The following is a 12,538-nucleotide window of genomic DNA, read 5'->3' on the forward strand; positions in this document are numbered from 1 at the left end:
ATAACTAGTCCATGTTCAAAGTTACTGAGCTCCCTTGACCTACCCATTCTGCTCATACTTCTTATCACTGAACAGCTCCATGCCTCCTTTTATACCATTAAGTGAGGTCATAGTGACATCTAGACAAGTTTACAAATTACAAAGGGGTGTCCGGATACTTTCGATCAGATAGTGTACATGCAAGATTAATATGAACTATATGAATGCACTGATTCGATTAAAAAAATTATGTATTGGAAATGATAATTGTAATTTAATTTAAATGTATTACTGATATGAAAAACTTATGTTTTCTCTCAGATTTTGTTTGTGTGTGTGTGCGAGCACACGCAAGATTTACTGATTTCAAGTAAAATGCTGTAACTTACATGTAATAGTAGCACATTTTTCATGTTTCATGACAAACTAGAAGTGTGAGGCATAGTGGAGCATGTGTGAACTGGAATAAAATGAGAGAAATGAGGAGATTTTTGGAACTTGATAGCAGATATTTATTTAGATTCTTTCATACAGAAAGAAAAAAAATGTTTAAATGTTATCAATTGGTATAAATTAATGGTGCCAAGAAATTGTATTCTTGGTTTAATTCATTATCCAAGTGTAAGCAAATAAAGTTTATGTGTTAAGTAATTTCATGACTGGGCAATTTGTATATAGATGCTAATGATTTCACATCACCTGCCTTATACTAAGGCAAGTGATGTGAAGTAATAATGTGACACCTTTTGGCTACTTGATTATGTAAATATGACTTCTGCATTACTTCAACCTTAGGATCACTTCTGGGTCTGGCTCCCACTGATGAGACCTCAATAAAGGTCAAAACCAGTCTGGGTAGTGATCCTTCCCATAATGCATAGCATTATACATGTCCATACGGATATGTGCTTTACATTATGGGATACTAAGGCAATTGATGTGAAGTCATTAGCCTCTATATACGAGTTGCCCAATCATGAAATTACTTCTCATGCAAACTTTGTTTGCTTACACTTGGATAAAGGATTAAAAGAAGAATATAATTTCTTGGCACTTTAATTCATAGTATAACCAAGTGGGAAAACTTTCAACAGTTATCAATTATTATGTTATGACAATGATGAGAGAACAACTGTTTGGAGAAGAAGTTATGGTGGGTTGAGTTTGTAATGACTGTTAATTTTTTTTCTCCCAAAGTCTTTCATATGGAAATAAAAATAAAAATTATGAACCTTAAAGAAGATAAAAGTACTGAAGAAAATGAAGATGAATGTTTCATGTTATAACTTTAAGAGAAAAGTGGCAACTAAAATTGCAAGTACTTCTGTGACTTTTAAAGGGAACACTGTATTATTTGAATTAAGGATTTCAGATCCAGAAGTTTTATTTACAACTCTCAACAAATGATAACTGTAATAAAACTGCTTTAATAAATTAATGGCAGTCACCACGATAAAATATGATGTTTAAAAATTAAAAAAAAAAGTTAATTATGTGAAGAAAATAATATATTCTGAAGGCATTTAGTATGACACTGAAAATGCACTTGCCTCTAATAATTTGCCTGTGGCTAGTGGATGAGTGAATTTCTTGAACCCTGGTTATTATATGTATGCAGTATTTCATTATTGTTATTCTGAAAATTATTATAAAAATGTCATCATCAAACCAAACAATATAAAATGCAAAAAGTTTTTTACCTTGGGTTTATTATACGTTAAAGATACTAAGAAATTATATACTTAGTTGTTAATCCTTATCCCAAGGGATATTTTGCACCTGAAATATATTCAACTTGTATGTATAGGCTAACAACTTCATATCACTTGCCTTAGTATGTATCCCTTGATATCTCTCCCGGGTCTGGCTCCCACTGATGAGACCTTAATAAAGGTTGAAACCGGTCTGGGTAGTTGCCCTTCCCATTATACATAGCATTATATATGTCCAAAAGGGGGTGTGTGCTTTGTATTATGGGATACATACTAAGGCAAGTAATACGAAGTCATTAGCCTCTATATACTAGTAGCTTAGAAGTGAATATATTTCCTGTGCAAAATATTGTTTTGCTTCCTTGGGATAAGGATTAAAAACCAAATATATAATTTCTTGGTATCTTTAAAATATAAAATGTAAGCATTCCATGCAAAAAAAAAAATCTTCAAAAATAAATTACTCATTAATTTTAATATCTCATGATAAATATATTGAACTTCGATAAAAAATATTTGTGTGTGTGTGTGTGTGTGTGTAAAGAATACTGAATAAACTGACCTTCATTCTTTATGGTGTTGGTTTTTTGCCATCCAAAGAGGCGAGTTGGATCAAGTATCGAATTTCCCTAGAGAATAATTTATATTGAAAACAGCAAATTGCACCAAGAATAAATAAAATAACTAATTATATTATATAATAAACTAAATTGTCCTATAAGAATAGCACTTTTTCCCAATTAACTCATCCTGACTGTTTCTGAAGTAATGCATCCTGCACACGCTCGAGTTGCATCAAGTAGATCTCAGCCGTAAATGTTTCGTCTGCAGCGAGAAACTCGTAGTGGACAATACTAGCTCCTGTCCACTACACACAACACTACACACTTGTGATAACTTCTTAACTGTCTAACAAATCAGTTGTATCTATCAATCAATTTCCTATCCCTCTCACTGTTGTTGTTGTCATCAGTACCTATTTAGCACATTTTAATCAGGAAGTTTTTATGTGGAAAATATCAAAGGTTTGCCAAAATCCATATAAATAACATAACCATAACTTGGTCTATTTCGCTCATAACTTCATAAAAAAAAAAAAAAGTAAGCAGATCAGCCATAATTGATCTCCCATTAACAAAACTATACCTACGCCATGCTCAACAATAAAATGTGCCTTAGAAGACAGAAATATAAGATCTGATAATGTTGGAGTCTTAACAGATAACAGATTGATTTGGAGGAAAATTGTTGATAAGAAGTTAGTAATGATATAAATTCTTCATGTAGTACTATCATATCCTGTACACCCGTTGAGGGTACATGTCAGGAATTTGATGATGATTCCTAGTTTAAAATAATTCAAACTTTGTTTTAAAATCTTTAATAAACAATATTGTTAACATTAGTTGCTGTTTATATCTACCACAGTTAATAACAAATTTATCAGATCTCTTTCCATAGCTTTTCCCCTTAAAGTTTATTTCATTATGCATTTAAGAATTAGCTCCTAGTGATAAAGGTTAAATTATAAAAAATAATATTATCCAATCTTTATTACTTTCTCTTTCATTAAATAACATCCCACAGTTAATCAGGTATGAGAGAGAGAGGTCAACAAAATGAAATATGTAACTGGTTGCTGCTATAATCCAGGTGGTATATAAAGGATATGTAAAATAACATGCATTGGCAAATTAGCATGACAGATGCAGATCAAGTAATTATTGTGGGAGATTTCAACTATGGGGAAGATCAGGAAGAATGGTCACAGGGAGTGGGGGGAATTTATAAAATTGCTGAAAAATAATTACCTGAGGTAGCATGTAATGGAGAATTGATGAGGTTCGAGAGTGATGGATCTGGTCACAGCATCAGAGAACTTAGCAGTAACCAATCTAGCTGTGAAGCCTCCATTTAGGGAAAGTGGTCATGTAGTCTTGACCTGGGAGATTGGCAGGCATGCAGAATTCAGCAAGTGATTATGACGAACTGAGGAGTCAGTTTCAGCAACATCATGTCAGAGAATCTGGGGAGGAGAGATTCTAGTGATGCATGAGAGATGGTCAAGGGGTAATTGAAGAAAGCAGTATCAAAATGTAAACTCAGACTCAGGAGGATAAATCAGGAGTCAGAGAGAGTCAGAAAAAGGCAATCAGCATGCTCATGAGTTGTACAAGGCATATGCAAGAAGAGTGACCTGTATGATAAGAAAGGCCACAATAAATTATGACAGAAAACTAGCTGATGAGGCCAAAAGAAATCCTAAAAAGTTCTTTCACTATGTGGCAAATAAAATGAGGAATGATTAGAGAAGGATCACTTTCAAAAATATGTTCATGGATGGGAAGGTGAAAGAAGCAAACCAAATTGTTGAATTACTAAGTGAGCATTTTGCATTGGGGGAAGCAGGGGGTGTACTATCTAGGTGGTGAATTTGCAATGCCAGATGTGACATTGACTGATTGGAGAATCGTGGTTGAGGAAATAGAGGTGTTTATAATATTGTAAAACCTCAACGCAAACATAGCCATGAGATAAGATGGCATATTGGCCTGTGCTGGCTTGGTTGGCTGAGTGGTCAGTGTATCCACTCTCCAGCCAAAAAGGCTGCAGGTTCGAATCCCACCATGGGCATGGATGTTTGTGATTGTCTGTGTAAATACTAGTGGTAGCGGTGGGCAGTAGATGGTATTGGTGTAGATGATGTAGATCGTTGTATTTGGTGGATTGAGTGGTGGAGACGGAGAGCTGTAAAGTAGGTGCCTTCCCTTGATGAGTCTTTGGACTCCCTGGAGGCGTCACATAATAATAATAATAGTATTATGAGAATGTGCAAAGTAATTATCACCTCAAGACCAATAGGTCTTGATATAATAATTTGCTCACTTTTTATAATAAAGTGACAATGGAGTTGGTTAAGGGAAATGATTACTTAGTGATACTGCTAGACTTTGCAAAGGCATCTGACAGGATTCCACATAGAAATCTATTGTGTAAACTGGAGCACATGAGGATGGATATCCAAATATCAGGGGAGATGAGAATATTTGGATATCCATCCAAATCTGGTGATTTGAATTAGAGGGTGGTTGATGGGCAGATATCAAATAGTGGTTTATGAAGGAGTTGAGTCTAGGAGAAGGCAGGTGATCAGTGGTGTACTACAAATTTATACATCAACGATATAGGAAATGATTTGATGGGAAACATTCAGCTGTTTGCTGATGATGCAAAATTGGGAAAAGTAATGGTAAATGAAGGTGAGGAAGAGATCCTGCAGGAAGACTTAAACAGATCAGCAGTATGGACAAAAGTAAGCAGCTGCCAGTTCAATGCAGTCACATGTAAGGTGATGTACTTTGGGAAGAAGAGATCACAAGCTTTGTACTATATTAATGGAATTGAACTGCAGGAAACTCATGAGATCAGGAACTTGGGGTGATTGTGGACAGGCAGCTGAAGTTTAGAGGGCATACTATAAAGGTAGCCAAAACAGCACATCAGATTACATAGTTGTTGAAGACCACACTAACAAGCAGGGCAGAGAAGTTATTCTTCCCCCTATGGCCAAGACTACTGTGCACCGATCTGGTCACCCAAATTTTGTGGGAATGAAAAATTGGTAGAAAGGATTCTGAGGCAAGTGATAAAGATTGTAGCAGATATATGGAATGCTAGCTATGAGAACAGATTTACAGTCAGTGAAACACAAAAACTAGCTGATATACAAAAAAGAGATGTAATAGAAGTATATAAGTTATTAAAGGGGATTTTATAGGATTTACAATGTAAACATCTTTCGGTACATGGCAGAAAGGGAGAAAACAAAGAGTCACCCATGCAAACTGTGTTAAGGTGTGGTTAGCAAGGGTGTTAGGAATAGATTTTTTTGTTTGGTGGGTGGTGAATGGGTTGCCAGGTGTGGTTATGAGTGCTTTCCCTATATAAGGCTTTAGTAAGGCGACATCTAGACCAGTGCTTCCCAAACTGTGGGCCATGGTCCCCTTGGGGGCCATAGGTTTTGTTGAGGAGGGCTGTGAAAGAAAATAAATTTAAAATACTTTAAGACTAAGTATATATATTTTTTTTTATCTTAAAAGAAACGTATTTAATTTTTATTATTTATTTTTATTTTTTATTATTTTTTATATTTTAATGGAAAAAATCGCACATTGGTGTTAGTTCACAAATTTTGTTTCCTGCGTATTTTGGCACTTAATGAATATTAGTAAATATATGCTTATTCATATAAGTTTCATTTCAAAGCAGAAATCTAAGAATTGCAGTTTCAAATATTTCACCTGATATTGGTGTAGGAGTATTGAAACACATCCATCACATTTAATTGTTATTAAACCTCTTTTATGTTTTTAATTCTTTCTTTATTACTAATCGTTTTACATTTCATGTGTTTGTACTGCAAATGTATCTATCTATATAAAAATATGAGATAATGTGCCATGTCAAATGTGTATGTAAGATGCTAAAAATGTAATATTTGCATATGATTTTTGCAATATTCACTGTGTATGTTTTGTATTGAATATAAATACAATAAATATTATAATAATATATGTCTATATTACGATTTTTTTCGAGGGGGGCTGTGAAATATTTTAATTTTTCCAGAGGGGACCCTGACATCCAGAAGTTTGGGAAGCACTGATTTTTAGACTACTGTACACCGAACTGGACACCCAGATTCCTTAGGTATGAAAAAATGGTGGAGAGGATTCTGAGGTGAGTGAGAAAGATTGTGGCAGGCAGTGGCAGCTAGTGAAAATTTTAAGTGGGGGTGCTGCATATACAAAATAAGAAAAATAATTCATTTTTTCCTAATCAGTAACCAATTTATTAATAAGTAAATTTGCTTTATTAAAAATATTATTTGAAAATAAAATCCATTCTATTTTTGCGTTGACAAAATTTTTCAATAACCTTTTCATTAAAATTTGTAATTTGTGAAATGATAATTCATATAACGATTATTGAGAAAATATAATTCTTTTCATATTTTCAATAGTGACACTCATCATAATTTAGCCTTGTATCTATAATAAATAAATAATTATATGTTTAACAGAATAAAATAAGATTTACCAAAAATATTTCATCCTCACTATGAACACACAGCAATTATAAAAGTTTCATATCTCACAGAAATAATGCATGCAAGCATACAATTTATCTGTAGCAACACTGCTCAGTGAGCATTGTTGGAGTCACTCGTTACATGCAGTGATAAGTGCAAGCGAATATTGGCGAGTCTAGCTGCAACCGATCAAACAATTCCGACAGTGCGTTAGATCGCAGTGCATTTGTTTCGTAATCTAAAGCATTAATCAAACAATTCCAATTATTAAATATTCAATCAATGTTGAAACATAAGCTGTAACATGTTGTATTGCATTTATATAATGTTGTAAGCTTTGTTATTATTTATAAACACAAACAAAATTTAATTTTTTTTTGTTTTTTCCTTGGAGGTGCTGTTGTGTTGCAGTGCTTAGGTACAAGCCACCACTGGTGGTAGGTCTATGAAATGCTCCTTAGAGAATAGACAGTCTGTGGGCTTCAAAAACTAGCTGATAGGCAATAAAAGAGAAGCCATGACAAATCCTATAATGTTACTAAAGGGGATGTTATAGGATTGACACTGTAGATTTCTTTCAGTACATGGCAGGAAGGGAGAGAACAAAGGGTAACTGAAGGAAATTGCATAAGTGTGTGTTTAGCAAGGATGTTTGGACTCTATTTCTTTAGTTTGGAGGGTGGTGAATGGGGAATGGATTGCCAAGTGTGGTTGTGAGGGCTTCATTGGTGAATGAGTTAAAAGAGAGGTATGATAGGTATTGTGTGAATAATGGCTAGCATGCAAATAATGGATCTCCCATGATAGGTCTGCTGACTCCATAGAGATACCTGTATAATAATAATAATAATAAGGCGGCTATGCAAAAACTAAAGACAACCCAAAAGAATTCTAATGTAATGCTGCAAGTGAAAGAAAGAATGAACATGAAAGAATAATTCTACTGATTATATTCTCTTATTATATCCTTGAGATTAGATTTTTTGAAATTCCACCATAATACTTTCTAATTACAATTTTTTTCTTATTCTTAATTCTACTAACAAAGTGAAATAATCACTATCACAGAGGACTTCTCAGTAATTAATATGAATCATCAGTAATTTAGCTGATATTATTATGAAATCCAAGATCCTACCCCCTATAGTAGATTCACATACATGATGTTTGAGATAATGATCATGATGTTGCTCAAAAAAAAATTACTAACCTTATTGCAGTAACAATTCATTCCAAGTCGTGTTATCACATTTTTCATTCTTGTAGTTAATACCTCCTATATTAAAGTATCTCATGTTACTTTACTTTTCTTATCTTTATAAGTAAGTAGCCAATAATATTATCACTATTTCCTCCACTCGGGTAACATATGTCCACCATGAAATGTATCAAATTCCATGTTTGTGATAATCCACACTGTCTCGAATTCCTGCTATTCTGAATAGGAATTCAATATTGTTATAACAGTCTAAGCTTCATTGATAAAAAAAAGCATTCCAGTTCCCATTTTCCCTATCTAGTCCTCTTCTGATAATATTATGATCACTATGCACTTCGAGTATGCTGGATTCTGTGGCATGGTATTAAAAATTTTTTGGTAGGAGGGATATCAACAGTGTATGAGCAGCATTTAAAAAATACATATAAATGATGCAATATATGAGAATATGTTGTCCCTAGAGTTTGAAGAATAAACAGGATAAAAGTGAAATGGGTGTAATCTAATTAAATAATCAATTCATAAGAAAAAGCAGATGTGGAAGGAATACTATGTGCATAAGAATGATATCAGTTATGAAAATTACAAGCAGCAAGTCAGAAGAGTCAACTGTTCTACGAAAGCTAAGTGTGAGTATGAAAAGAAACGGGCTATGCAAGCCAAAAACAACTCAAAAGAATTCTATCATTATGCTGATGTGGCTATTCCTTTGATTAGGCTATATAATTTGAGTGTTTCAAAACAAGGAAGATTCAACTAGAGTGGAAAGAATGCATGATAATCCCATTACAAAAGGGTAGTGCAAAACTGATGTGTCTGACTATTGACCTATCAGCATGTCTGGAGTGCTGGTGAAGATTTGGAAAAGTTGGTTAGGGCTTGTATATAGAAATGGATTGACAAAAAAAAAAAAAAATTAAAATAAAAAAACTATACTTTGCAATGAACAGCATAGGTTGACTAAGTGAAGGTCACATTTGAGCAACGTGTTCACATTCTATAATAATGCTACCATTGAGATACACACACAAGGGTAATGGATGAATGATAATTTTGAATTTTACTGGCTTTTGACAGAATACAGCATGAAAGACAGTTGCATAAATTTGAGAATATGGATTAGATTATAAATTAATGGCATGGAAAAGAGGATAGTCTGCAAGATTTAAGGTAATCAATAGTGTGCACAAGGATCAATCTTTAGTCCACTGTTATTCAACTTGTATATTAATGACATTGAGAAGAATTTGACATATTTGACATGCATCATACAGCTATTTGCCAAAGATATGCAGCTTGCAGAATGATTTGAACAAGTTGTGGGCATGGGAAAATGGATCTCATTTCAATGTTAGTAAATGTAAAGTCATGTACTTTGGTATGATTAGATATCCAACGTCGTATTATATTGGTGGGATCATATCAAAAGAAATCAATCATGCTAGAGCTCATGGAGTTATAGTAGACAGGAAGTTGAAGTTCAAGGGCAATATAGCAAAGTTTGAAAATACAACTTGGAGAATATTTGCAATGCTAACACAAATGTTGACATATAAAGATAAGGAATTATTTTGCCTCTTTACAAGATCATGATAAGACCTCACTAGAACTTGTACGTGTAGATCTGGTCTCCTGATGATGCTGATATACTGGAGAGAGTGTTAAAAATGACATCATGATTGTGAAATAGTGATTATGAAGCCAGACTGATGTAGGTGAAATTTTTCATATTATGGAATGGTGAGGAAAGGACATGAGGGCATCTTTGGAAATTGAGAATGAATGCTGTCAAGAAGGGGATGAGGGTTAAATTTTTCTCTCAGAGTTGTGCATGATTGAAATGGATTACCATTAGATATGGTGCGTGAGCAAGTAGTGTGAATGAATTTAAGAACAGATATGATAGCTGTTGCAGATAGTATGGCTTCTTATGATGAGTTCCTGATTACTTGGATATCTCTCTTAACAATAATAATATAATCATCATTAAGCCAATGAAGACTACCATCACTGAATGCATTTTCATCTAAACCAGGTGGATTAGATCATGTAGCAGAAACAGATTAAACTGGACCAATAAACTTCTAATCAACCAACCAACTAACTAACTGCTCATAACATAACTCAACACACCTGTGTCCTCTTGCTGATGTATCTCATTCCTACTTTGAGCCAGTTGGTGTTGTGAAAAACGATTGTGTAGTGAGTATTATATAGAGAATAGGCTTCAAGCTGTATGATCTTTATTAGGTTCTAGAATGAGGATGGTATAACTAGATACAAATTCACTAGGCATGTCCTATAGAGAGAATGGAATGAAAGAATATAACTAGAATGGAAAGAATAAAATTACAGGCTTTGCAGTAAAATTCTAACCCCAGATATAGAAGCATTAGCGATGATACCCAGTTTCATCTTGGTGGTGCTCTGGAAGGTGTCTAACAGGGGTGAAAGTCAGGCAGCTTATTCTTCCCCACCTTTTTCCCTTAGATCTTTACATAATAACCAAAGGGACACCAAGATTCATCCTTTTGTGTCCCTTTGGATAGTATGTAAAAATCTAAGGGAAGAGAGGTGGGGAAAAATAAGGACCCTGACTTCAGCACTTTAGATCTTCCAAAGCTCCAATATGGCAAGAGCAAATATCATCTGTTAATGCTTTTATATCTGCAGAAGTACTGTATATCTCTTGAGAAACAACTTAATATTATGCCATTGCATAAGTTTCCATATGGCTTTTTGTTTAACTGGATTGTGGAATCTTAATGTTTAATGAGGCAATGTAGAAGGGAGATCACATAATTAGTGAAGTGTAACATATTTGATGAATCTGATGGGGCCTTCAAATTGAAATGATTCAATTGTATATCCCACTTCTTGTAAATTTTTTCAAGCTTCCTATAGCTCTTTGCCATGATTTCAATTTCACGGCTATTGTTTCTTACTAGGAAGCTGGTTATCTTTTTTTCATGCAGATGGTATTCATGATAAGAGACCTTTGGATCAGTGTATTTTAACTGTATCCCCTCTTTACCTTTATCAGCATGAACTGGTTCCTCACAGTCCATCAACTCTTCTCTGAGTGTGAGGAGGCATCATATGAAGATCCACAACCTTCTCCATCTTTACATTTTTATAATTTAATTTCCTTTTAAATGTTGTTTCTTTTTTTTTTTTTTTTAAGCTCATGTTTTAATTTCTTCTGCTTATCCTCAGTTATTTTATCAATTCATCTTTCCTTCTCGATGATCTTGTTTGGAAACTAAGTTCTTTTGGATGTTTTCAGTTTCCTGTTATCTGATTTCTTCTTGCAGAAGGAATTTCCATTGCCTGCATATGATCTCCTGTGTGTTCAATTGTTACACTAAATGACTAGGATGAAAGCCACCTAGTTAACTTCAGTGCTTTCAAAACACAGTTTTGCTTATTTTTTCATAATATAACCTCAGATCTTCTCCACTTACTTTTGATAATGCTCAGCTCATCAAGAACAAATCACTCTTCTCAAACTGACTCTTACTCCAAACCTTTCCTGGCACAATCATATCCCTTCTATAGCATCATCAACTTCCAAAAAACTGGGCATGATTCTTCTCAAGACAGTACTTGTCTGTTGAACAGTTAATTACTCTGTGTAAATCCCAAATATGAAGAACATTACAATACTGCTCACATGACTGGGGTGGTGCACCTAAGACCTCCCTAAAAATTCTTAATGCTGTTCAGAAAAGAGAAGACTTGATTAATGACATCTCTTACAGACTCTCTTCAGCAGCTGCTTTCACTCACCGAACCTGCTACTCCCAGTCATCTTTCATTCATCCACCGCAGTCCCGTGGAACAGCTTCTTGCATGAAGCATTTTCAAAGGACTACAACCTCCAACAGTTCAAGAAGAATATCAACAGATTACTCTATTTCTGATCTTTCTGATCAAAAACAATGCCCACACATGCCATTGTTTTTTTAGCTACAGGTTTTTTGTGTGTGGGAGTAATAAAAACATCCGTTCCACCTTTGTCATGAGAGAAGAATTTAACTAAAACATAGCAAACCAGAGTGTTCAAAAGAAACACAGCAAACCAGAAAGAAATTGAGAGAAAATTCAGACAAAATACTGTTTTCATTCCAAAATGAAGAATATGAGTTCTCACATTACATAACGGAAGTACATATTAGTTTCTTCTATTCCAATCACTGTAGGAATTATCAACAATTCTTTTACTTCAACTGAACAAATTACTGTAAGTAGTTGGAAAATATCAGCATATACCATTTGTCATTAACAGACCATATATCCATGCACTTCTGAATTAAAATCTCTGTTTCATTCCTTAAATTTAATGAACATTCTGGATACAAATTATTCCATACTTGAATTTACTTCTCATAATGCTCTGCCTTCTCTCTCTCTAACTGTTATTTTTCCCAGAGTTCCCTGTTACTAGTGGATGAAGCACTACGTGACATCATGCAGATTTCATCAGCTACATCTGGGTATTTTGCTCTTATGTTTATCAATATAGCTGTTGGTCAA

The 12,538-nt window shown here is 34.1% G+C and overlaps 1 protein-coding gene across 3 annotated transcripts in view; it reads right to left on the reverse strand.

Annotated features, from left to right (window-relative positions):
* The window catches only part of LOC150098264 (spatacsin), an 891,110-nt gene that overhangs the window by 498,163 nt on the left and 380,409 nt on the right, over nucleotides 1-12,538 (reverse strand). For all 3 annotated transcript variants that reach the window (XM_090406151.1, XM_090406152.1, XM_090406153.1), the window contains exon 16: nucleotides 2,254-2,320. In XM_090406151.1, coding sequence (XP_090262277.1) covers nucleotides 2,254-2,320 — 67 coding nt within the window. The remainder of the gene's footprint in view (nucleotides 1-2,253; nucleotides 2,321-12,538) is intronic.

Source organism: Typopeltis vanoorti, chromosome 16, assembly GCF_054136105.1.
Source record: "Typopeltis vanoorti isolate ZY-2024b chromosome 16, IOZ_Tvanoo_1.0, whole genome shotgun sequence".
NCBI classification, from domain to species: Eukaryota; Metazoa; Arthropoda; class Arachnida; order Uropygi; family Thelyphonidae; genus Typopeltis; species Typopeltis vanoorti.